Below are 27688 nucleotides of genomic sequence, written 5' to 3' on the forward strand. Positions count from 1 at the left end.
GCGAACCGGATTTTCAAAAAGTGGGCTGTCACCCAAGGTCAGATTTGTCGAAGTATAGCTGGGTGATCAGACAGGTTTAGATTGTGAAAGACTGGCCTTTTGTAAAAGATCTCGAACTTATTTCTTTTGAGGGAGCACCAAGTCAGAACCACGAGAGGTGACTTCAATACCCAAGAAATAGGATAACGAGCCCATCTCTTCTAAAGCAAAGGTGTTACTCAAATTTTTAACCACGTTATCAATGGAAGCCGAGTTGTTACCTGTCAATATAATGTCATCAACATTGACAAGCATATACAAAAGAGTGCCTGCAGAGGAGTAAACAAACAGTGAAAGATCAGTTGTTGATCCTTTAAAGCTAAGCTTGTGAAGAGCCCTTGATAATCGTTGGAACCATGCCCGAGGGGCTTGTTTAAGGCAGTAGAAAGATTTGTGTAAGAGACATAAATGATGTGGTTTTGCTGGGTCAATAAAACCAGGTGGCTGTTGCAAATAAACAGTTTCATGCAAATCACCATGTAGGAAGGCATTCTAAACATCCAATTGTCGTAGAGACCAACCTTGTGTGACAGCTAAAGAAAGAACTACACGAATAGTAGTAGCTTTGACAACAAAACTAAATGTTTCATTGTAATCAATACCAGCTTGCTGGTTGAAACCCTTGGCTATGAGTCGTGCCTTGTAGCGAGTAAAAGCACCACGTTGATCCCGTTTAAGTTTGTAAACCCATTTACAATCAACTATATTAGCATTAGGGACAGGTGGAACTAATGACCAGGTGCCATTTTTCATCAAAGCCTTATATTCCTCAGCCATGGCTTTTCGCCACTGAGGACTTTTGTTGGCAACTGTAAAGGAGATGGGTTCAGTTTCATTTGATGTAGTATGAGCAACAAAGGCGGATGGATTGTAAGGTTAGTTTGTGGAGGATTTTGGCAAAGATTAGGTGGACGAGAACGTGTGGTAGGTTCTGATGGAGCAGGTTGAGTTGTTTGGGACTTTTTGTTTCAACGGTGATAAGTTTTGGCTGTTCTGGGGCTGTTTGGAAGATGTGGGTCTGCATCGGTATGGGCCGATGGGTTTGGGTCGACAGCGGTATGGGCTGGTGGGTTTGGTTCAGCAACGATATGGACCGGTTGGGGTGATACGGGGGTGTGGTGAGCTGAAGGGGCTGGAGTGTTTAAGTGTGTGGGCTGGTCAAGTGGGGAATGTGTGTCAGTCAAAGGTGAAGATATAGGCTGGCCAGGATGTGAAGTTGGTGGTTGATTTGTGAGTTGTGTGGGATTTATTGGTCAGGTGTAAAGGCTGGAAAAGAAGAAATATAAGGGCTTGGTGGAATGGGTGCAGGATGAGAACTAGGATATGAAGAAAGAGACGGAAAGCACTGTTCCTTAAAACGAACATGATGGGCAACAAAAAGACGATTTGTCATTGAGTCAAAACAACGATAGGCATGGTGAGAGGTAGCATTGGCAACCGAATACACGCAAGAAGGAGTAATCGGACTTTGAAAAGATGTTCAAACGGATAAATTTTTGATCCGACACGAGATGGCATTCTGTTTATGAGAGAAACAGCTGTGTCAAACGCAAAATGCCAAAATCTCTTTGGAACGCCTGACTGAGCTAGAAGGGTAAGACCTGTTTCTACAACATGTCTGTGGCGTCTCTCAACAAATCCATTTTGCTCACTGGTGTGAGGACACGAGAGACACGGTGAATTCACCACCCCAATCTGTTTGGACAGATTTCAGTTTGGTTTGAAACTATCGTTCAACCATAACATGAAAATGTTTAAATGTTGTGATAACATCAGACTTTTGTTTCAATGGAATCCACATATATCTAGTAAAATGATCAACACACAAAAGAAAATAATTGTGACCATTGAAAGATTTAATAGGAGCAGGTCTCCACACATTACAATACATTAAATCCAAAACACAAGTACTCTGAAAATTAGAAGATAACAAGTGAAGTTTTGAGGATTTTCCCATGTGACACGAATTATACGAGGTACTCAACTTTTTATTACTAACAGGTAGTGAAAAATTAGATAACATAGACTTGAAAAGTTCTTGATGAGGATGTCCAAGTCTTTAATGCCATATGTCAGAGGATGCACGCACTGTAGAGAAAGCAACTTTTGGAAACGAACGAAGTGTAGGAAGACAAATGGAATAAAGCCCGTTGTTACTTGGACCAGTGAGGAGGGTATTGCCCGTAGATGTATCCTTCACAGAAAAAAAGGAAGTGTGAAATTCAAAAAACAATTTGTTATCATGACAAAATTTTTGAACTATCGTTTAATTTGTGGAACATGAAGGACACCAGTTAAGGAAAAAGTTTTAGTTGGAGAAATAATTTTTTTAGAACCAATGTGTAATATAGGCAAGCTCTCACCGTTGCCAACATGAAGTGAATTCTGGCCGTAATAAGGTTTGGAGTTGTCAAGGCTTTGAAGATCTGGAGCAGCATGGCTATTTGAACCGGTGTCTGGAAGCCATGTAGAAGATGTCTATGCCCGATGCTCTGCATAATTTGCTGAATGTTGTCGTGATCTGATTGTGTTAGGATCACGATTGGGACACTCAGACAGGATGTGACCTATTCCACACCTGTTACAAGTACCAAAAACGGTGTTTTGATTAGATGCCCAACTAAACTGACCTCGGATAGCACCATTGTTGTTATTACGATTGTATCCACGACCGCCATTGTTACGGCATCGGTTAGTACCATTGTTGTTGTTACAATTGTATCCACGAACACGAGAACTATAGAAAGCCTGCGGCTGTGGTGATTGAGACTGGACTTGAAGACCGAGTTGAGACATGATTGTGCATGAAGAGACTCCGTTGGTATGAAATTTGTAGCCGCATGAGGAGATGGCCGATTTGTTGTGACAACCCTCACCAAATCAGGTATCCGTACGACTTAATTAATATCTAATTACTGCTTAATTACTATGCTTGCTTGAAAATGTGAATAAACTGCTACTGAATTCTGATACGTACACTTACTTGCATCATTCTTTATTTGCTGTCACTCCATTATTTACATACAGAACTTTAGTGACAAACTTGACGCACAAAAGCACAGTAGCACAATGAACGGATAACCCAGTAAACGTGCTGGCATAGCCAGCACCAGACAGACACTGTCTCTAAGGCCAGTATGAGCCGGGAATAGTTTACTACACTAGTAGAAAGTGTAGGGAGACGAGGATTGTAGAACTGCGTCTCTAGGTGATAGTTATAGTGACCGGATGTGCCAAAAATATGATTTAAACACAAATTCTGCACTTTAATATAAAATTCAGCTTTTTAGCAAACTAGTAAAGTGCAAAAACATGGGAAAATAATACTAGACACGTTCTAAAGTGTCAGGAATTCTTTGTGTCACTAAAAATAATATTATCGACACTATAAAGCTTTGTTAAGCACTTTAACGGATCAGTATCCAACCGAACAACCAGACTTAACCCGAAACACAAAAATATTGCCATTGACATTGTTTTTCTTTTTCTGAGCCAGTTAGGATCCCCGAATACCCTAACACCCACCACAAGACACTACATGTTAATATCTAGTCTTAACCTCTAATTTACTAACTAGACCTTAACCATTTAGTTGAAAAGTAACTATGGAACCCCCCCCCCCCCCAACCCCCAACGAAATCGGCTCCCCAAGGGGACAAACACTTACAACTTTTGATTATAATAATCTCATGGCCTAATATCTTCTAGACACATTACCTCTTGGACAATTAGAAATATGGATTATAAATGAACATCTTGGGTAATCACTTCTCATAAACCATTTAACAAAATCAACTCCTCTCTCTCTTCCCTTGCTCCACTCGGCCGAGAATCAAGCACCACCCACAACCATTTTTCGATTTCATTCAAGTAATTCCAAGCATATACAAGTGTGAAGGATCGCGTACGAGGAAGCCCGGTGCTTGCGGATTGTCAAGGACCTCACTACGTTGCTTTTAACCACCCGTTTTTCGACTAGTTTCTTCCCTAGCCTCGAGCTAGTAGTAAGTGACTCTACACGCCTCCTTGATCTATTCTAAAGTGGTTAATATGAACTTTGTCGGGTGAAAATCATGAACATACTAAATCACCTACTAAAAGTCTTGTAAAAGAATGAATATGATGGTTAATAAATGGATAATTGTGTAAAACTTGTGAGACTTGTTTTATTATGATTATTTAGTGTTGATTGATGCTAGTAGTAGCTCGGATCGTCATCTAACCCGGCTAAGTCATGTTCATGTAGCATGACCTGGGGTATGTTAAAATGTGAAAGTGGTTAGATGAAGAACACTACTACTATTAAACATGAACTTGTGTAAAAACAATATTTCTTATGAAATGGATTTCTAAACTAGTAGATCTAAGGATCTACAAGTGGTATTTTTGAAAAACCAAGTGTCAAGTGAAATCATATTTTCTAAACCGGATCTCTCATAAACAAAGGTGATTTTTATGAACACACAAGTGTGTAGACACTTGTGTAACACAAAGTTTTGACAAAGAATTATTTTTGTAAATTTTGACAAGAAGTTGTGGAAATGTATTTTCTTTAAAAACGAGATTCACAAGAAACTGAGTTCATCTATAAAAAGGTCTACTAAAATATGGGGAAATTACTACATATTTTACGCAAACCACAAGTTCATGTATTTTTGCGATTTATATCTAGTTTGACTAGTTTGATGGCTTGAATATTGTTTATTGTTGATTGAGAAAATTGTTGTTTGAATTTATAAAAGAAAATGATACGCTTGAAAGCGTGGCCGCCTCCAGTTACAGGGGAAACTCTGGCGAAATTTTTCCAAAAATCTAACACTTGGAAATATTTTTTATCGCAAGTGTTATAAATATATTTTTAACTTGTTTTCAAAAATGTAAATTTCGCCACGATTTTTATTACAAAATTTCTAAGTGTCGAAGGTGGGATTTTCACAAAATAAAACTTGATAAATATATATATTTCGTGTATATTTTTCATAATAACACTTGTGAGATTTTATGGTTATTTTGTGAACTACGTAAATATTATTTTTAGTGTAAAATAATATTACCGAATGTTAATGACTCCAAAAATATTTCTAACGCCTTCACAATAAATATTAAGTTACAACGGTATTATTATTACCACCCGATCTTTATCCGTAACTTACGTATTTTCAGAAAATACTCAAGTGTGCATTTTGACAAGGATATTATTTTGGGAAAATTATATGGAATAAAATATAATATTTTTGGGAAAAATATTTATATTTTGGAGTTAGAATTAAAGTATATTGTAAGTGAGATTTAATAATATATTTCGAAGATATACGAAACACACATGTATTAAAACCCCCATCCTTGGGAAGGAATATAATTAATACTTAAATACGAAGTGCAGACACGAAATAGTTGTCTAACTATTTCCCAAACACTTAAACCTTAAACTAAGGCACGACCGTCCGTCTAATAGAAGTTAGTACGTGTAGGTCGTCGCACAGCAGATTTTTCTGGGAGATACTTTTTAGAGACGCACTTCGGTGAGTTCATGTCCCCCTTTTCTCTTAATTGTTTTCAGTTTTCTAAACTGCGGGGGTGAAATACATGTTACTATATTTACGAGTACTTTATACATGGTATGGTTAGCGTAAGGAGGGTTACTACTTAGATCATGTGAGTGGGTAGGCGCAACTTGAGGCCATTAATCCTCATTGTAGGACCGAGGGACAGTAGCGGTAGATCTATCTGGGTGTAGCGAGCCCAACCCCTAAGCCCGCTTAATGGACCAGGTGGTGACTTTGTACCCATCGCAAAATCTGCTAGGTTTGAGTCTTCCTACTGCACATCACACATATCATTGGCTTTACAACCCAATGGTGATCTCTTTTTCCTTATTTGCTACATACCAGGGATTTTTATACATACAGACATTTTTACAACGGGTTATACATACCCACTTACACATGAACTCGCTCAACTTTACGTTGACTTTTCAAACTACATGTATTTCAGGAAACAAACGGATCTGGCACGGTATGCACGTATTTTCAAGCTGCGTTTGAATAAAGAGGTCATCCAGGGTTTAGAAGGTGTAACCTCTTCCTGGACGGGTTACATATCCCTAAACCTAGTATAGTTTTAAAGTCTTTTGATAAGTTTTTATGAACTCATTTAAGTCAAGTCAAGGTTTGTAACTTATTTTGTGATTGTTGAAAATGGGATTTTCTGAACTTTATTATTGGATGAATATCACACGTTTTTATCATATAGCATTGTTATGATTGTTGCTATGGTATTAAGAAGTCACACCAATTATCCCACGCTTCCGCAAAGCCAGGGTGTGACAGCTTGGTATCAGAGCCTCGATCATAGCGAACTAGGATTCTTTCTCGAGTCTAGACTATGATCATCAGGGCTCTCATGAAAACATTTTTACACTGCATACCACTTAAGTCCAGATCCAAAATATTTTTACAAACAAAAGTTGAGCACATTTTATTTATTAGTTATGGCTCAGTCTGGGAGGCTGAGGCTCGGTCTGGGAGGCTGAGGTAGTTGTCTAGTGGGACTAGGAAGAGCAGTCTGGGAGGCTGGGAGGCTAGTGGGACTAGGAAGAGCAGTCTGGGAGGCTGGGAGGCTAGTGGGACTAGGAAGAGCAGTCTAGGAGGCTGGGAGGCTAGTGGGACTAGGAAGATCAGTCTGGGAGGCTAGTGGGACTAGGAGAACTATTTGATTGCTTATTGGTGGCTAATGTGCTTATTTGACTATATGATTGATTATTTGTGCATACTTGTGTTTGCGCCACGGACCCTGTACCCATAGTATCGGACGACATAGTGTCATCAGAGCACGAGGTGCATACTTCAGATACTACCAGCACGGACGATGATGATTTCCAGTCATTTGCGCTGCCCGATGTTGTTGCGGAGCCTGCTGATGGCCCTATCGCTGGGGATTTGCCGCTCGCGGTGATCCCTGCCCCTGTACCCCTTGCCGCGTACCCTGTTGTTGACATGCCCCTTGACGTAGTCGCTGACGACGACGTCGACTTGCTTGATGAGGACCCACCAGAGGACGATTTTGAGGGCGAGGCCCACATTGCTGCCGGTGATCTCTTACTTCTTGCTGATGCTCCTGCAGAGGAGGCACCCATCCATTCACGTGTCCCAGATTCCTTTGAGTTTGTAGCATCTGCACCTTCACATGCGCTGGGAATGCAGCATCATTCGCACGACACGAACCCTGATATGGCATCATCCGCTGCACCTGCACCTAGCTTTGAGTTTGGTCATGACGTTGATGGCGATTCGGATCCTGTTTTCCCACCGGGCTTTGATCCCGATCATGACATTGAGTTTATTCAACTAGATCAGCCCATGGTGGATCCCGTAGCCCTTGTTGACCCTATGTTTGCTGATCCCGCTGATTTCGAGATGGAGTTGATAATTTGGAGCCTGCTGTGGCCCCTGAGCCAGTTGATGCTCCTGTCCTTGCCTCAGAGCATGACCTTGACCATGCCGATGCACCAGCTGTTGCTCCCTTGGTTGATGACGTACCTGTCGATGATCATCCTATCGTTGCTCCACTGTTGGGGGATGATCATGCTGTTGATGCTCATATTGATGCCCCTCACATTGCTGATATTCCTGCTGATCCGGTTATTGCCCCTTTTCCTGACCCTGTGCCTGTACAGTTCGATCATGCGCCTTTTGCGACCCATGTTGATCCTCGATACGCGCACACCGGAAATGGGTGGATAGACGATGACAATGGTTACCCACCTTTCGGGTTTCCTGTGACACTCTCTTATGGCTCCTGTTTCAGCCCCTGTTTCAGTTCCTATGGATGCACCTTTGTTCCCACACTCACCACTGATGCTCACCACACCGTTACATGACCCGGAGCCTGCACTTGAGCCAGCTACTACACCATTTGGGCCAGCTTGATGTTGCGCCTACTGAACCTACACCTTTACGTGGTCACGATCCTGTTTCTTTTTAGTCTGCCAGACGTTGCACCCCTTATACCTACCTGCATCAGGCAACCCCCCTCATTTGTGGAAAGGTTCGTTTTCCCTTGTGCAGATCGACGCCTGTTGCGCCATCGTGCCTAACACTTTCTGTCAGGATATACCCGCGCCTCGTAGAGATGCTCCAGGCCGCACCGCTTGCTACACTCACCTCTACAACGCTCGATAAGCCGATTTGATGGCCCCTATAAACGCACTATGCTAACTATAAACCCTTACCATTCCTCGCATTATGAAAAACACACACAGGATAAGTTGCTCCTGTAACATCAACTGCAGTTGAGGATATGAGTCGCGGAACGTTGAAGCTTGAGCTGACACCCCAAAGGGCAACTTCAAATACAGAACATTACATAACCAAAAACATGAGTTAAGTGTCTACATCACAAGACAACATATTGTCTAAAAGGTTTCTGTGAAACACCACGTCCTCCACTATGTCTTTCGCCAGCATGCATTGATCCGCCACGTACCTCAAAATTCCTTTTGCGCACTTGACCGTTACTATTACATCGTTCCCAGGATGCTGACACTCGTTTCTTTACTATCAAGCAACAGATCAGCTAGTTACTTCAACGTATGTCCTAGCTCGAGGAGGGATTCACGCATGTCGACAGTTTACTTTTCTTTCCTCCTCTACCTCAGTAACCAGTATAGTTGGTTTCTGGATTATGCGGATCGCATTACGCTTGGGTAAAGACGCTAATGATGAGCCAGGATTTCGGAGACTTTTGAGTACCACTTCTGACTATGTAATTTCGATGCACTAAAATACTTGTTGGACAAGGGTAGGGTGACCCTGTGTCCCTTCTGGTGCGACGCGTTTTATAAGACACCGTGATTGTGACCGGAGGATAATGAAAGCCCAATCATCTTTAAACACGCGACAGTACTTACGACCAATGACTAACGACTTTCTTCTAAGCACGCTATGTCCCCACTAAGCACGCTGTTGACCTACGTATTTGTGCGATAACTATAATGCTACATGCTTACTTGCTACCTTCCTATTTACAAGATGTGCAATACATGAGATAATATGTGATTGAATGTATAACGACTGTGCATATACGTATGTGTAATACACCTCTAAGGTCTTATTCGTTGAATGGAGACTTATGTGCTCACGTCCTTCACAAGACCTGACCTAACCGACTTTCTTCTAGAAAGATGTCGACTCAAAGGAACACCGATATCAACCACCCTCTACCTACAACAGAGGCGGAAATGCGAGAGCACCTCTTACAGGCCATCGCACGGTACGAGGCCCATCGCTCCGACTGCAGCAGAGGTACCTCAGGAAATAACCCACCCAACAGCTGCACCTACAAGCAGTTCTTGGACCACAAACCTCGAGAGTTCGACGGCACTGGGGGTGCCTTAGCCTTCGTGCGCTGGGTTGAAAAGACAAATTCTGTTTTACGATTGAGTGAATGTGACCACGAACATCAAGTCAAGTATATAACTGGACTATTGGTGGATGAGGCTCTGTCATGGTGGAACCATCAAATTCGGACAATGGGCGAGACTGCTGCATATGCTATGACGTGGGACGAGCTGAAGGATCTGATGCGTAAGAGATATTTCTCGAGGGCAGAAGTCCAGAAGTTGGAAACAGAACTGTGAACTTGAAAATGGAAGGACCAAAGATAGCGGAGTATGTGCAGAGATTTAACGAATTATCACAAGTTGCCTTACTCTTGGGGGCACCAGAGTTTAAGAGAATTGAACAGTTCATAAGGGGATTGGCACCTCAGATTCTAAGCCTGGTAACAACATCAAAACCGTCAACGATCACCGAGGCTATCAACATAAGCATAGCACTCACGGAAGAAGCAGTTAGACGAGGAGAATTTTCCACTGCGGAGGAGAAAAAGGAGACTGCTATAAAGGCATCTGGGGATAACAAGAGAAAGTTCGCAAATTTCAAGATGGTTACTCGGGTAAGTAACAAGAAGAAGGCCAAAAAGGGAAAAGATTACAAGGGTATCCTACCTAAGTGCGACAATTGTTTACGTTATCATGTCGGGCGATGCAAATATGGAAATTGTGGTAACTGTGGCAAGGTGGGACATGTCAAGGAAACTTGTTGGCAAAATACTGAACATAGTAATGGGGGCCAAGACGGTAGTGAGAATCACGAAGGGGACAACGACAATGATAATTGTCGAGGCAGAATGAGCGATAAACAGAAACGTGCTCAAGGTTGTTTTAACTGTGGAAGCAAAAAGCATTTCAGAAAATATTGCCCAAAAAACAATCAGGCACAAGGATGAAAGCTCCCCATCGGAGCTAGGGAAACACGCTAGGGATTCAAGTATGGATATCGGTACGTCCCGAATTACTTAATGTTATGCATCTGTATTGCCAAATACTGTTGCAAATTTTACAATTCGCACCTCTAGAGTTCAAGAGTGTGATTGGTTTAAATAACAAGTAGATATTCCAGTACCCATTAGAACTAGCTTAGGGAAAGCTAGTGGAAGCCAACGCGGTAACTGGAATCGGCAAGATAGAACCCGGAGAGCGTAAGTTTACGATAGATCTATTGCCAGTTGAGTTGGGAAGCTTCAACGTGGTAATTAGATGATCAAGCGGTCGAGCGGAGGTTGATATCCGCACCTCGATGACGAATGAAGGAATGATCGTGACTCACGAAGCAGGATACGCCACCACCGATCACGAATTACTTAAGGCACGAAAGTTGTTGTGGGAAGGACGTGTTTTTTCCTGGCTCATGTCGGGGACAAGGGAGCCGAAGAACTAAAACTTAACGATACCCCCGTGATCGGAGTATACCCTGAAGTCTTCCTTGAAGACTTGCCAGAGTAATCTCCTCGACGACAAGTCGAATTTTTGCATCAATCTGATTCCAGGCCTCGCGCCTGTAGCCAAAGCACCATGAGCAACTTACACCTTCGGAAATGCAAGGATTGACAGTGCAACCTCAGTGGTTGATAGAGAAGGAAGATAACAGACCAAAACTTTTGTTTTGGATAACCTCAGTTCTGCTCGCCAAAAGAAAGGACGAATAACTTTCAAATGACCGGGAGTCGGACGAGCTGGTCAACCAGAGTCGGTGGCTTTTGCTGAGGACTAACGAACTCCTTACATAACTGACCGTGAGGACCCAACTACTACTACACGACTGGTCGACAATCGAGCGTCAGAATTCAGGGAGAAAGTATACCCCAGGGCGAACTTGTGGAACAATGACTTGTTTTTAGACATGGGCAAAATGGCGTTTCCTACAATGTACAAACCAGATCTACACGGGATACGAAATCTGGAGAATCTAGAAAATTTATGTCTAGGACCTTTGGGAACCGAGGACCAAACTCGTAAGGATTATACTTAGAAACTATATCTGTCAACTCAATCAAACGTCATTAGCTTGACAAACTTGTCACTACAGTTAATAAAATCGAAAGTACTTAAATTTGCTTCCGTTGAAGACTTCACTTTTACTTCTAACGAGTAGATATTGCGTTTCTACTCCCCTCAAAGTAGTTGCATCACGTTGATTTCCTTCGCTGAGAGCGAACACACGTTTGTTTCGAATACTTGGTCATTTCTTCAATATAGCAAGTACACATTGCTTCATCTTCTTGGAAACTTATTTGCCACACATGCACCCTTTTGCTACGCATGCGGTTTCATTTCGAATAAATATTTCATTAAAGTTCAGATATTACATTGCTAAATCTAAATACTGGTTGGTGATTCGAATGACCTACATCCTTGTCATTGTTGACTCTTTTGTTATCAAGTCAATACATTTTCTTGCAACCGCTTTCTTTCAAGTTACATGTTTGCTATCATGCCAAGATTCCCTTGTTGATATGTACGATTATTGTTGGGTTACGTTGAAACTAAGTTCGATTGCTTGAACTTATCCAATTCGCATGTTTGATTTGAGACGCCATATGATGTATTGAGAGCATCATATTCTAATACTTTGGCACCGATCCTTTTGCTTCAAGTCATAGTAGACTTGTTTGATCTATGACTCCCCTAAATCGTTGATTGACTTTGATACCTTGCGGTGACACTTTCACAGAATTGAAGCTTGCGCTAATTTGATTACGCACCTCATACCCGGATTTAATTGTTTATTGACTCGCTCTAAATCCGTTTGCTTATCACGATTAAATCGGTCTCAACACAATTGGGTGTTAAAACAATGGTACATAGATTCATTTCATAAGCCCCATGTACCTCCTAACGATTCTTTCATTGTCAATCAAATGCCTTGCAGTACTTGATACTTTTTCATCTTCAATCAAAACAGTGGCTCTTTGATGATTCCGTGTTCAACTGAAAACTTTATAACGTTGTGTAAATCAATTCCTCAGGCTTGTTTCAGTACACTTTCATCTGATCACAAACACGGTGAACTTGTTCAATCACCGCAATTATGGAATTATGTCATTGCAACACCTTGTGGTGTCATTACAGACTTGTAGCTTGTGCTAATCATGGTCAACCGTTCACACAAAACTACATCAGCTGTTGTTGATTGTCTTTTAAACATTTCTGATGCAACTACGAACCGTGATACACCAGATTCGCCTGTATTTCATTCAGTGTACTTTCGAATTTTAAGAATGTCAAAACACTAAACTTTACCATTCATCTACTCGGGAGTTGACAAATCATTCTACTATTTCAATTGAGTTGTGGATTTTTGAGTTTATATAGCAGGTGCTATGTTTCGTGAAAACCCGTGTGCATATTACGATCGATCGTTTGAGAGTCTTTTTAAGTCAAGGCTCCTCTTTGTGGAACCCCCCTGCTAGCTGGGTTGCACTAGGCTATACGCCAAGTACGTCTCGTACCTCTAACATTAACTGCTATGAGCACACACCTTTTAACCCTAGAATTCGGATAGAAGATTATCTACCTTAATATTATTCATATACATACATGTGTGACGAAACCATAAGGGGGTTAAGGTAGTACAAATTTCGAGGACGAAATTTTTCTAACGGGGGAGAATGTGACAACTCTCACCAAATCAGGTATCCGTACGACTTAATTAATATCTAATTACTGCTTAATTATTGTGCTTGCTTGAAAATGTGAATAAACTGCTACTGAATTCTGATACGTACACTTACTTGCATCATACTTTATTTGCTGTCACTCCATTATTTACATACAGAACTTTAGTGACAAACTTGACGCACAAAAGCACAGTAGCACAATGAACGGATAACCCAGTAAACGTGCTGGCATAGCCAGCACCAGACAGATACTGTCTCTAAGGCCAGTATGAGCCGGGAATAGTTTACTACACTAGTAGAAAGTGTAGGGAGACGAGGATTGTAGAACTGCGTCTCTAGGTGATAGTTATAGTGACCGGACGTGCCAAAAATATGATTTAAACACAAATTCTGCACTTTAATATAAAATTCAGCTTTTTAGCAAACTAGTAAAGTGCAAAAACATGGGAAAATAATACTAGACACGTTCTAAAGTGTCAGGAATTCTTTGTGTCACTAAAAATAATATTAACGACACTATAAAGCTTTGTTAAGCACTTTAACGGATCAGTATCCAACCGAACAACCAGACTTAACCCGAAACACAAAAATATTGCCATTGACATTGTTTTTCTTTTTCTGAGCCAGTTAGGATCCCCGAATACCCTAACACCCACCACAAGACACTACATGTTAATATCTAGTCTTAACCTCTAATTTACTAACTAGACCTTAACCATTTAGTTGAAAAGTAACTATGGAACCCCCCCCCCCCAAACCCCCAACGAAATCGGCTCCCCAAGGGGACAAACACTTACAACTTTTGATTATAATAATCTCATGGCCTAATATCTTCTAGACACATTACCTCTTGGACAATTAGAAATATAGATTATAAATGAACATCTTGGGTAATCACTTCTCATAAACCATTTAACAAAATCAACTCCTCTCTCTCTTCCCTTGCTCCACTCGGCCGAGAATCAAGCACCACCCACAACCATTTTTCGATTTCATTCAAGTAATTCCAAGCATATACAAGTGTGAAGGATCGCGTACGAGGAAGTCCGGTGCTTGCGGATTGTCAAGGACCTCACTACGTTGCTTTTAACCACCCGTTTTTCGACTAGTTTCTTCCCTAGCCTCGAGCTAGTAGTAAGTGACTCTAAACGCCTCCTTGATCTATTCTAAAGTGGTTAATATGAACTTTGTCGGGTGAAAATCATGAACATACTAATCACCTACTAAAAGTCTTGTAAAAAAATGAATATGATGGTTAATAAATGGATAAAATTGTGTAAAACTTGTGAGACTTGTTTTATTATGATTATTTAGTGTTGATTTGTGCTAGTAGTAGCTCGGATCGTCATCTAACCCGGCTAAGTCATGTTCATGTAGCATGACCTGGGGTATGTTAAAATGTGAAAGTGGTTAGATGAAGAACACTACTACTATTAAACATGAACTTGTGTAAAAACAATATTTCTTATGAAATTGATTTCTAAACTAGTAGATCTAAGGATCTACAAGTGGTATTTTTGAAAAACCAAGTGTCAAGTGAAATCATATTTTCTAAACCGGATCTCTCATAAACAAAGGTGATTTTTATGAACACACAAGTGTGTAGACACTTGTGTAACACAAAGTTTTGACAAAGAATTATTTTTGTAAATTTTGACAAGAAGTTGTGGAAATGTATTTTCTTTAAAAACGAGATTCACAAGAAACTGAGTTCATCTATAAAAAGGTCTACTAAAATATGGGGAAATTACTACATATTTTACGCAAACCACAAGTTCATGTATTTTTGCGATTTATATCTAGTTTGAGTAGTTTGATGGCTTGAATATTGTTTATTGTTGATTGAGAAAATTGTTGTTTGAATTTATAAAAGAAAATGATACGCTTGAAAGTGTGGCCACCTCTAGTTACAGGGGAAACTCTGGCGAAATTTTTCCAAAAATCTAACACTTGGAAATATTTTTTATCGCAAGTGTTATAAATATATTTTTAACTTGTTTTCAAAAATGTAAATTTCGCCACGATTTTTATTACAAAATTTCTAAGTGTCGGAGGTGGGATTTTCACAAAATAAAACTTGATAAATATATATTTAGTGTATATTTTTCATAACAACACTTGTGAGATTTTATGGTTATTTTGTGAACTACGTAAATATTATTTTTAGGGTAAAATAATATTACCGAATGTTAACGACTCCAAAAATATTTCTAACGCCTTCACAATAAATATTAAGTTACAACGGTATTATTATTACCACCCGATCTTTATCCGTAACTTACGTATTTTCAGAAAATACTCAAGTGTGCATTTTGACAAGGATATTATTTTGGGAAAATGTAACACCTCGAAATTTTCGTGTCCAATAAATAAATGACACGTGTCAAATACGACAAAAATAATATAAACCCGGATTTAAAGTAAGATATGCGGTAGGATTTTCGGATATGTCGACATGTTAATTTTATACCTCTGAGCGACCCCGTTATTATAAATCCCGAGACCCCAAGCAAAATTGTAAGCACCTAATATATCTTAATCGGGTCATTAACATTAATAAAAAACATCCAAGTTAATAAAAATGGGTTCTAAGAAATTTATGCAATACAAATGATAAGACATGAGCCCATCCTCTTTTGCAAACCCATATTGCATAATGGGGTAGACATCTGGTCAAGTATGGGTAAAAGGCCAGCCATCAAAATTATTAATTCAAAGTTGACCGTTCAATGCATGAAAGGTTAATTTTTTTTGCCACTGATGATCGCTTACGGACCGTAAGGGTCATGCCTTACGGACCGTAAGGGGGTGAAGGGGTAAAAGTGTTTCCGCCATAGGCTTACGGACCGCAAGGCCCGTGCCATACGGTCCGTAAGCGATGCCCAGCGACAGAAAGTTGGCTGTTGGCTGTGTTAAACGGTAAAACATTAATGCCAAGATGTTCCAGAGATATGGGCGACCCCTAATCACTCCCTAACACTTTAGGACAGTTGTTGATCATCAAGGAACCCTTGTAGGCCATGTTGTGATGATCCTATGCATCAACATTGCCTATAAAAGGCCACTTTGTGCAAACAAGTTCCTCACACCTTGTTCTGCCTTCATTGATCACATCTGGAGCTCAAGAGCACTCTCTACACATCTCTTGTCTTGCATAGGACTTCAGTAAGTGTGCTTGACCTTTTCTTATTTAGTTTTTGCTTACTTTTAGCTTAAAAGTCAATCCGTCGTAACTAACGGTTGACTTAACGGTTAATCACAAATGGTCCAGTGATTAACCGAATCAAAGGTAGTTATATGTTGGTATTTATGTGGGTAATAAACCCTTAAAAGGGTTCCCCCTGATCACCACTCTAACTAGTTCAAATGACGAGTCAAACATGCTTAGAAAAAGTCAACAGAAATGTCATTTTGCGATTTCTTGCATAATCTGTAATGTAGATGACATGTGACCTGTTTGAACACTAATAAAACATGATAATAAGTATATAAACTAGTCTAAGCTTGTTTGATCCGACCAATTATTGTTTTGACCCGGTTCGGAGCCGAAAGTCGCAAAAGTTTGACTTTTGCATTGACTTCAGTTCTGACCCGTTAAAGTTTGATTTAGATATGCTTTAGGACTCTCTTAGGACCAGGTTACATGATGGTATAACCCTCTGTGACCGGTTCGTTGTTTGTCCGAGTCTTTTACACATTTCCGTTAAATGCTTAAAAGTTGACCGTAACGCCCTTTTTAAATTAAAACGAGAATTTCGGACAAGTGAAAGGATCATAACCTTGGTTACTGATTTCTAAGAATGTCCCAAAAAATTTCACGTCAATCCGAGGTCCAGAATAGGAGTTATGCTAAATAGCGCAAATTGCGAAACTTTAGTAATTAAATAGCGCAATTAGCATAACGCCTATCTAAACCCGGATTTCGACACCAAACCTTTTACTCACTGATGTAAAATAATATTTTGGGATTTTTAAAGATTTTTAATTAATTTTAACCTGCTCATAACCTGCGGTTATGGCAACGGTTCGGTAAATACCGAATATGCCATTTTCGGCCATAACTTGAGTTCTACAAAGTCTTTTGACCCGATTCCAGTTGCTACTGAATTTAAATAATAAATAAAGTATTTTAGACTTTATAAACTGTTCGGAAAACTCAGATTTCCTGTAGAACTCTAAAACCTCTTTTATAATCTTTAAAAAGACCGAAATACCCCTACGGGGCATAATTTGAACTTAAACTCGTTACGGGTATTAGGGAAGGTATCCTACTGATACCACAACCTCTTTAAAGCATATTGACTTAGGAAAATAGTGTGGGACTCTAACGGTTACCCGTTGCGCCTTTTGCGCTCATGGTTCGGCTTATGTAACTAGTTTACATGAATTAGCCGAAACGGGTCAAACCATATTGTTTTGACCCTAAAATCCAGAGTATGATTATTATACCCATATAAAACAAGTCTTCAAACTTGTTGGGTCAAAATCACGCTCCATTCACGGTTTTCGCCTTTCACGCGATTAAACCGTAACTATACTTTGAAACTGGCCGGTCTAAGCTACGGCTAAATTAAAGACCCGTTAGGATTCTAATAGGTTAAATTAAACCTTCGTTCCAGATTAGGGGACCAGTAAAAGCTATCTGCAATTTAATTCAATTTAAGGAATTATACTTGCAAAGGTAAATACTTTTGACTTATTCTCCGTTATACGGGCTTGGGTTACGGTATTTAAAATACCGCTTGGTCGGGCAATTGACCCCAACTCATTAGTAGTTCGGTATTATCAATGTGACCCATTTAAAAACTTGTTTTGTTGGCTTAACGCCTTTGGGGGCTTAATGACCATGTCCCGGATATCCTTGGCAGCATTTACGAATGGCCACGACCTTGACATCCCGGTGTAGGCGTACACCCGGCATTATGTCTATAACTATAAAAGTGTAGCCGTTGGTTACCCGCCACGGTTTTATACTATGTGGTGTGTCTATTAAACTTTAACCCGATACGACTCGGGCGACCGAACGCATAGTAACATGTAATTCTTTACAAGATTTGATTATAAATTATCCCAAGTTATAAAGAGTTTGTGCTTTGAGCATTTAAACCAATTTTATTAAACATTTTTACAAAAAGTGTCAGTTGAATGTATTTACCAGTGTAAACTGACATATTTTCCCAAAAAGACTAAATGCAGGTACTATGCGTAATTGGCTGGGATTTCTCCTTAGCATCACTAGAAGTCTCGCAAGCTTAAGATGCCTGAAGTCTGTTGAACAATACTTTTGTTATTTATTATTTGATCCCCTGTGGATTATTATTTCAACAATGGTGATACATTGATATTACACTTGACGTTGAAATATATTATCTTTATGCTTCCGCTGTGCATTCATATATATTGTGTGGTTTGACTATAATGTTGCCAACTACGTCACGGTAATCGCCCACCGGGCCCACCGGTGAGACACGTGGAAATCGGGGTGTGACAGAAAATTATATGGAATAAAATATAATATTTTTGGGAAAAATATTTATATTTTGGAGTTAGAATTAAAGTATATTGTAAGTGAGACTTAATAATATATTTCGAAGATATACGAAACGCACATGTATTAAAACCCCCATCCTTGGGAAGGAATACAATTAATACTTAAATACGAAGTGCAGACACGAAATAGTTGTCTAACTATTTCCCAAAAACTTAAACCTTAAACTAAGGCACGGCCGTCCGTCTAATAGAAGTTAGTACGTGTAGGTCGTCGCACAGCAAATTTTTCTGGGAGATACTTTTTAGAGACGCACTTCGGTGAGTTCATGTCCCCCTTTTCTCTTAACTGTTTTCAGTTTTCTAAACTGCGGAGGTGAAAAACATGTTACTATATTTACGAGTACTTTATACATGGTATGGTTAGCGTAAGGAGGGTTACTACTTAGATCATGTGAGTGGGTGGGCGCAACTTGAGGCTATTAATCCTCATTGTAAGACCGAGGGACAGTAGCGGTAGATCCATCTGGGTGTAGCGAGCCCAACCCCTGAGCCCGCTTAATGGACCAGGTGGTGACTTTGTACCCATCGCAAAATCTGCTAGGTTTGAGTCTTCCTACTGCACATCACACATATCATTGGCTTTGCAACCCAATGGTGATCTCTTTTTCCTTATTTGCTACATACCAAGGATTTTTATACATACAGACATTTTTACAACGGGTTATACATACCCACTTACACATGAACTCGCTCAACTTTACGTTGACTTTTCAAACTACATGTATTTCAGGAAACAAACGGATCTGGCACGGTATGCACGTATTTTCAAGCTGCGTTTGAATAAAGAGGTCATCCAGGGTTTAGAAGGTGTAACCTCTTCCTGGACGGGTTACAATTCCCTAAACCTAGTATAGTTTAAAGTCTTTTGATAAGTTTTTATGAACTCATTTAAGTTAAGTCAAGGTTTGTAACTTATTTTGTGATTGTTGAAAATGGGATTTTCTGAACTTTATTATTGGATGAATATCACACGTTTTTATCATATAGCATTGTTATGATTGTTGCTATGGTATTAAGAAGTCACACCAATTATCCCACGCTTCCGCAAAGCCAGGGTGTGACATTTGTAGTGGCAGCAAAGGCTTGTATTGGTGTGGTATTAGGTTTCTTGACCATATATTCATGGTTAGAGAGTAGGCCAGGAAGTTCAGAAAAGGTTGTCGGGAATTGCGAGCCAAGATAGTAGACTTTAAGCCATCATATTCCTTATAAAGACCAATCATTACAAGCATGACTAGGTCTTTGTCTATAACTGGTTCCCCAATAGCAGCCAAAGCATCAACATATTCTTGTGCTCTTGTGAAATAGTCTGATGATGTTTCATTATCTTTCATCTGTATTCTAAGCAATTGTGCTTTGAGAGTGTATTCACGAGAAGTTTTGTTTGGTGCAAAGGCACGTTCCAGGGCCAGCCACAATTCATGAGAATTTGTTCCCTGGACATGTTTGAAAGCACTTTCAGAAATTGTAAACAATAGCAACATGCGTACATGGGCATCATCAGATACCCATATAACTAGGGGTGTAGAAAATGCTCGCGGCTCGCTCGAAAAAAGCTCGACTCGAAAAAGCTTGTTTTGCTACCGAACCAAGCCGAGCTGGCTCGTTTTCCAACTTTCTTTCAACTCTTTTACACTCAGTGCACTCAATACCTATAGAATCAGAGCTCATGCAGGCCTTCTATTCTTCTCTAGTGATGTGTCGGTTTGGGATCTGGATCCCATCAACGAGACAACCGGTTTCGGGATAAACATGAACAACCGACAAGGAACAGTTAACTGATCGGAGTAGGGTGATTCTTGTTCGATCGAACGACTTGGGACTTGCCGAGGTTCCGTTGTTTAGAACGTTGTCATACCGTCTCAAGCAAACCGCAAAACTTTTCAAACTTGTCAAAGTAATCGAGTTCAAGACGATCAGATTCGTTGGGACGGATTGCCGTCCGATCGGATAGCCATCCGATCGAACTGCAATCCGATCGGATTGCACTTGGTTCCACACTTAAACTTTTCTTCAAAACTTGCAAAGCTCTGAACGTCGAACAGATAGCCATTCGATCGTATAGCCATCCGATCGAACGACCATCCGATCAGTGACATTTGGAACTTCGACCCTTAATCATTTTCATAATTTTCAAAGAACATCAGTTTCCAACGGATTGCCACCCGATCGGATAGCTATCCGATCGAGTGACTGTCCTGCTGTGAACTTGTTCTCACTAAGTGTCGAGCCAATCGGATCGCTATCCGATCGAGCGACCGTTCGATCGACGACTTGAAAGGTAGAGATACTTCTCTTTTTGCAAAATGCAACAACGAAAACTTCAAAGCCATCATACACAAACACATCCTTACCAAACGAATGTCAATCCGACCGAATGGCCATTCGATCGGATGGCCATTCGAACGGATTGGCATCCGATCGACTGGCCATCCGATCGGATTACCATTCGACACTTGGTAACTTTTCACCGTTTTACGCGTCGTTCTTCGCTTGTGTTATCATTAACTGTTCAGGCTAATCTCTCAGCGCTCCCTTCAATCCAAGAGAGTGTTTATTAACTTAAACATGATCTGTGAGTATACTCGAACCATTTTTGCTTTACGCACTTTTGGGTGTTACATACGTTACTTATTCGAAAATCAAAATCGACACACAACGCAACACTATTTATACGCTGACCGTTAATGCATGCTAAGTGTTATTCGATGAATGCTTGTATGTTAAGTTAACACAGTGATTGTTTCCTGACACCTTAGCAACGATAGTACTATAGTTTGGACTCAGCACCTGTCGTGGACAGGGGTTGTTAAGGGCTTTACTTCACGTGTCCCAGTGGGGATATGTGTTGCGCATTCTACAACTCGCAGTCGCGTCTGTGCATATTTCTCTGTTGATAACCTACTTGCCTTCACTTTTTACATGTTAGATGCTGGTTATGCGTAAACTATTTCGAATTCTATTATAGTATCAAACTTGTATGCTCACCTTTACACTATGTGTATTGACCTCTATTTTAACGTATGTGACAGGTGTTTGAGATGCTAGGATGTTGCTTGCTTTTCATGGAATCAAGTAGGAGAGTCTAGAAACAAAGACAATTTATTATTTGAATCTGAGTTGTCGGAACAATGTTTTGTTTTGAGATATCTATGGCTGTAATAATTGGTTACTTGATGGGTTATGGTATGGGACATAATATTAACTATCCGGTAATTTAGTTGTTATGGAATTTCTCTTGACAATCTGTTTCGCTCAGTGCCATGCCCCGATGTTTCCGTCATCGTTTGGTGAAGAAACACTAGATAAATGGTCGGAACCGAGATATCTAGGGGGTTTGAATCCGCATAAAAAGGTTGGTTTTCACTCGATTGATTCAGATCCGATTGATCTTCTTCTCCGATAACTCTGCAAAAAAGAGCACCGTTAGCCTCGCCAAGGGGAGAAAGGGGGTTCTCTCCTTGACCCGACTCCGGTGTGAGAATCAGTATTGGTAATGAAGAAGAAGAAGTATTTGTAAGTGTGTGTAACTTGCTTTCATACCTGGGTTCCTTCTCATATTTATAGCCGGGAGTCATTTTAGGCGGGAAAACCCGTTAGTGAAAAGTTGACGGAAGATGCTAACCCCGTAAGCAGTTACACTTCCTTCCGTCAAGCTTCTTGATCCGGTGTGAGAGCACATGGATCGTGGCTTAGATCGAAGGCTGGGAATTTGCCACGTGTAAAGTGATTAAGTGGAGATTACTCTCCAATTGCATGCTTCCGTTGTGAATCCAGGGATGCATGAGATGGTGACACGTGTCCAGACGGTTGTAACCGTCTTGGTGGTGCACGATTGTATTTCTTCTAGAAGATTACTGCTGTAATCTGGTGTGGCACCTTATCGTGTGGAGACAGGTGAATAAATAAATCCCAAGTCTGGGTAAATAATATCCAAGTCTGGATATAAAGGCGGGAGTATTCATCTCAGGATTTTCATCCTTTGTTTATGGGAGGAAGCGCAAAGGTTTATGATTTCCTTTGGGCGCGCAAGTGTTTGACAGTTTGACTGTTCTTTAAATCTCTGTTTGTGAGACCAGTGCGCGGTCGCGCAAGGTATAAGGTTGATCAGTAAGGTTTTGGTATGGTTCCCAGCGCTTTTTATGGGGTTTTTGGGACCTTACCCCTTCAGTTGGGGTGTGACAAAAGTGCTTATCTTGTGTGACTTATTGTTGTTTACGTGATTATACGCTTTGAATGTGTTAACTACGAAAGTTTATGGTTTTACAGGTTAATCGCGTAATTCGATGAAGTTGGAGAGCTTGGTGATGAAGAGGAACGACCGTGGATGGGAATCAAGATACTTTACATTAAACAGGAATTGTTCGGGTCGATAAATAGTTTGAATATACAAGAAAAATGTGAAACAATAAAGTCAAGGGGCTTGTGGGTAATTAATTGAAAGTTGAGATGTAGCAAATATGGAGACATGGGGATACGATGTAAGCTACAGTTATCCAAACGTAGCTTACGATTCAGGTATGATGAGTTAAATGTTTCCAGCGAACTCCAGTGGCATGTTTATTCTAGAAGGCAATTGAAGATTAATCGTATCTCTGGCATAGAAGGATGGGCCATGTGCATCTGCGAAAAATGAACCACTTAGTCAAAAACAACTTAGTGTTGGGGGTTCCTTTACGTAGTTTTAATATGCACAATAAGTGTGAATCATGCGAAAAGGGAAAAATCAAACGAAAGCCTTACAAACCGAAAACTGTTAACTCGATCCAAAAACCACTTGAATTGCTTCACATGGACCTTTTTGGCCCAATCCATGTTGCTAGCATTGGTGGGATGTCCTTTTGCATAGTTGTCACTGACGATTTCTCACGATACTTGTGGGTATTTTTCTTAAAAAACAAAGGACCAAACTGTTGGAATTTTAAGAGATTTATTCAAACAACTTGAGAAAATTATTCACTTCATATTAAGAAAATCCGAAGTGAGAACGACACTGAATTTAAAAATCAAAATATGGACGAGTTATGTCGGGAAATGGGAATAGTTCATTAGTTCAGCACTCCTTATGTTCCTCAACAGAACGAAGTTGTAGAACGGAAGAACCGTACCCTGATTAAGGCGGCCCGAACTATGTTTTCTGAATTTAAGTTACCAATTTTCTTCTGGGCCGAGGCGGTAAACACTGCATCCTATGTGCTTAACCATGTGCTTACTGTCAAAAGAGAAGACAAACTTGCTAGGAATTGCTTGAAAACAAGAAACCGAACTTATCCGGTTTTTAGCCTTTTGGGATCAAGTGTGTTATTAAACGCACCAAGGATGCTCCGAAGATGGGTGAACTTGGAGAGATAGGGTTCTTTCTGGGTTACGCTAATGGAGCTCCAAACAAACGCGTTTATAACATTAAAAAAGGTATAGTGGAGATCGTATATGATATAACTCCTTTTAGTTACTATCCTCCACTGTCCGAATTTGGTCCTAAAAGTAGGTACAATTATGAGATACTTTGATTCATTTGATCTTCCTGATGTTTCAGAAGAAGATTCAGAGGTTGTCTACACGCATCTTGTGAACAAAGATGAAGTGGATGCTAGCTGGAGAGCAAGTATTCCTACAAACGTGACCCCAAATGTTTCCTCAGGAGTGTCCAGTCGCTGATTCTTCAATAGTAAACGACGTTGTTGCTGTGCAGTTCCCTAATGAAGCTGGTCCTAGTAAATCTGAAACTAGCGCGAGATGCGGCTCTTGAAGCTGGATCCTCTTCTCAAGTATTGGATAAAGGAAAAGGAGTTGTGGAAGATACAGATGTTGGTATGTTATCGGAAAAGGAGTAATCTTTCTAGAGAGCCTCCTTGGTGAGCTCTGTGTGTTCTAGAGGGAGAGAGAGACTATGTGTTAGTGAGAGAAAGCTAGGGTTTAGATCTTTGTGATCTAAACCAGCTTGTAGAAGATGATGTATACTTGTTCGGTATGTAATCTGTGTTGATTGTAATGAAATGAATGAGTTTCTCCTACATCTTCTTCTCCATCTTCTATGTTTTTGGTGTTTCGTGTTTTGAATCAAGTACAATGTTGATGTTTGTCATCAATCCAGTGCTTTCACAGAATTAACGTTTTTTTGTATGTGTGTGTATCGTAAGCCACAACGAGTACTAGTACTGTGACGAATCGAACCGATACCGACCGAACAACAGTACTGGTATTATTGGAATTGGTATCAGGTTTATCCGAATTGGTGTCAGTATTCGTTTTTATAGTTTCGATTGATGTAAAACACGACTTTATTTCTGTGGGTTTTGGTTACGATATAGTCAGCTTTGATATTTTTCAATATTTTATCTCTACCCGTACAAGCGGACTGTATCACACCGTAACTTTGTAGCTTGAACTGTCTGATTGTAGCTTTTATTTGATGAAAGATCTATATTATTGTAAACGTTATTTTATATTTTGTGCATATATCGAATTCCCCCTGTATCACTCGGGGAATTTCACTCATTATTCACAAATCTACTTTACATTCACAAACTAGCTGTGTTTCTTGTCTATATGGTTTTTGAAACATAAGGTTTTCTTAAGAATGAATTCAAACACTGGTTTGTACACATACTTAAAACTTATAATTATGGAAGAAAATATAATTAACATTAACATATGTATATATATGTAGGTTGAGATAGGGTTGTTGTTTATGATGGATCAGAGTTGTTCTTCCAGGTAACTAAACGTGATAGAAATTTCTTGACATCAGAGGGACTTCGAAGGGAGTAAGAAGCCATGGTGTCCTTTGGGCTTGTGGACACAACAATAGAATACCCTTTTCCTCTCTTCTTTATTGCCTGTTAATAAGTTAATTAACTCATTAATGATGTATGTATATATACATATTGGAAATTAAAATAGGAGAACGATATATATATATGACCTTAAACGCATCTTCATCGGTCCGATCATCACCGATATAGATAGGGAGGACATCATTTGAACTTCCATATCCAAGTGTCTCCAGTAAATACTCCAAAGCATGACCTTTATCCCATTCGATATCAGGTCGAATCTCAAAAACCTATATGACGATCAAGTTTTTTTTTTTTTTGAGTTATATTTTATTGGTTATAATAAAAGTTCTTGGAGAGTTATTCCATTTGGTTCTTGGACTTGACCATCACGAATTCATTTCCATATAATGAATTAGCTATCAATACCTCATTTTCATTTACATGCATATATTATATATTAAGAAGTAATTAGGTGACTGACCTTTTTTCCTTCGGACAACCTAAATTCTCCCAAGTCGTCTACCAAAGACTTAACTACTTCTTCTAGCACCGGAAAGTCCTGAAATGTTTTACTTCGTTAACGTACTTACAAGTATTAATTTGAACATATATATAATATGTAATGTAAAGTATATAATATACCTTATCCGAAACATGTCTAAAATGTACAGAAACACAAAATTTATTATTTTCGAGCATGACACCTTTTATATCATTGGTTTCTTCTTTCAACACATCAAGTATCTGCACACACAAATAAAAATCACAGTACGTCTAGGATCGATGTTTAAATTTACATAAAATATATTTATTACCTTGTAAATCAAAGGCTGGTATATCTGTGCTGGTTGGAAACGTACAACTTCTTCACCCTACAAAACAAACAAAACTCCAATTAAGGATATTAATTTATATTCATAAAATTTACTTGGAAATTTATTCTCAATCACTAGAAATGAATTTACATTTTTATCGACAGGTCTGTTCTGGCACTGAAAGGGGGCTGCTATGTCCAGCCCATGGCTTCCCGCATAGTAGATATCATCTAATTTTACAAATCCATATACCTACACACCAATTTCAAATTATTTTTACTAGCTAGCTACTAGCTGTTTAATTAAAAAGAAGTTAATTATTAATTAGATCCACATATACCTTATCACGACTTCTTCCACTTATGATCGCCGTTGGAAAACAACGCGCAACTTCACTTACTACCCTTCTCATCTGCGCGCGTTCAAATCAAAATATTATTCATTACCAACCAATAAATTAGTGTACTAGCTTAGCTAGTTTAGAAAACACAAAGAAGCATGCATACATACCTTTTTGGACATAAAAGCTTCATCTGGATTTGGCACAATGTTGGAGAGTGTTCCATCATAGTCCAAGAACACTACAATTTTTTTCCCTTTGGCTCTCACTATCATTTCATCAAATGTCTCCAATGCAGATGGATGTTTTTTCTGTATCATTCAATTCTTCTTTAAATTATTAACACGTTTTCAAATTTAATTAGAAAGAGAAAGAATACGAACCAGCCATGACTGATACCCGTTTTCATTCATTGATATACAGTCCAGCTTTTATATGAAGTTGTGGCTGTCCAAGATTAATGATAAACTTACTTAGTAAAGTTTTATCCATAATTTGATTTGATATACGGAAAAATAACATAATCATTTTGGTCAATGCAATATATATGATTGACAGATTATATATTGTTGAGAGCATATATTGTCAGGCACCGTGTATTTAAAAGTTTTAATGGTTAATTAAAAGGCAAACAAAATAATTTATGTATATTCTAGCAGCATATATATATGCATATCAATATATCATGTAGCTAGGTAGGATCTTCAAAAATATCTTATAATTACTTGGAAAGAAAACGTTAACACCAACCGATCGATGTGAGGATCAAAACTAAACTTGAAGAAGGAATAAGTACCTTAATATACAAACGCTTGGGTTGTTGATTGTACGTGCAACGAATCTTGGCTTCTGAAAACGATCAAGTAGGTCGTCTTCAGAGAGAGAGAGAGAGAAGTGTGGAAAGATGTTTTTAACGGTTGATCATATACAAACGTATGTGAATGAGTGATCAGTGAGTGAGTGAGTGTGTATATATACAATTAAATGAATATAAAAATTTGTTTGTTTAATCGACAACTACATTTATTTCCATGGGTGGAGTTACAAATTGTATCATACAATACAATAGGAAGTTTATTTGGCTAGGAAGGCTAGGAAGTGATCTTGACCATTCATTAAGTTAATCAAGAGCTAAAATTAAATCAGGG

General features: G+C 39.4%; 1 protein-coding gene across 1 annotated transcript; it reads right to left on the reverse strand.

Annotated features, from left to right (window-relative positions):
* Positions 1-25120: 25120 nt before the first annotated feature.
* Positions 25121-27460, reverse strand: LOC110887499 (trehalose-phosphate phosphatase B). The gene is made up of 10 exons (XM_022135092.2): positions 27337-27460; positions 26924-26987; positions 26711-26851; positions 26541-26612; positions 26351-26452; positions 26201-26257; positions 26028-26129; positions 25867-25944; positions 25532-25672; positions 25121-25445 (listed from the first exon to the last, which is right to left on the reverse strand). Exons 2-10 carry the CDS (start codon positions 26951-26953, stop codon positions 25296-25298), a joined length of 873 nt encoding a protein of 290 aa, XP_021990784.1. The 5' UTR covers positions 26954-26987; positions 27337-27460; the 3' UTR covers positions 25121-25295.
* Positions 27461-27688: the final 228 nt, after the last annotated feature.

The sequence above is a fragment of the Helianthus annuus genome, chromosome 13 (genome assembly GCF_002127325.2).
Source record: "Helianthus annuus cultivar XRQ/B chromosome 13, HanXRQr2.0-SUNRISE, whole genome shotgun sequence".
NCBI classification, from domain to species: Eukaryota; Viridiplantae; Streptophyta; class Magnoliopsida; order Asterales; family Asteraceae; genus Helianthus; species Helianthus annuus.

Excerpts from the sequence above, each read along its gene's own strand:
- LOC110887499 (XM_022135092.2), bottom strand. The coding sequence starts at position 26,953 with ATGAATGAAAACGGGTATCAGTCATGGCTG. Across the intron at positions 26,852-26,923 it reads ACGGGTATCAGTCATGGCTG|AAAAAACATCCATCTGCATT; the intron begins GTTCGTATTCTT and ends TGAATGATACAG. Across the intron at positions 26,453-26,540 it reads GTGGAAGAAGTCGTGATAAG|GTATATGGATTTGTAAAATT; the intron begins GTATATGTGGAT and ends ATTGGTGTGTAG.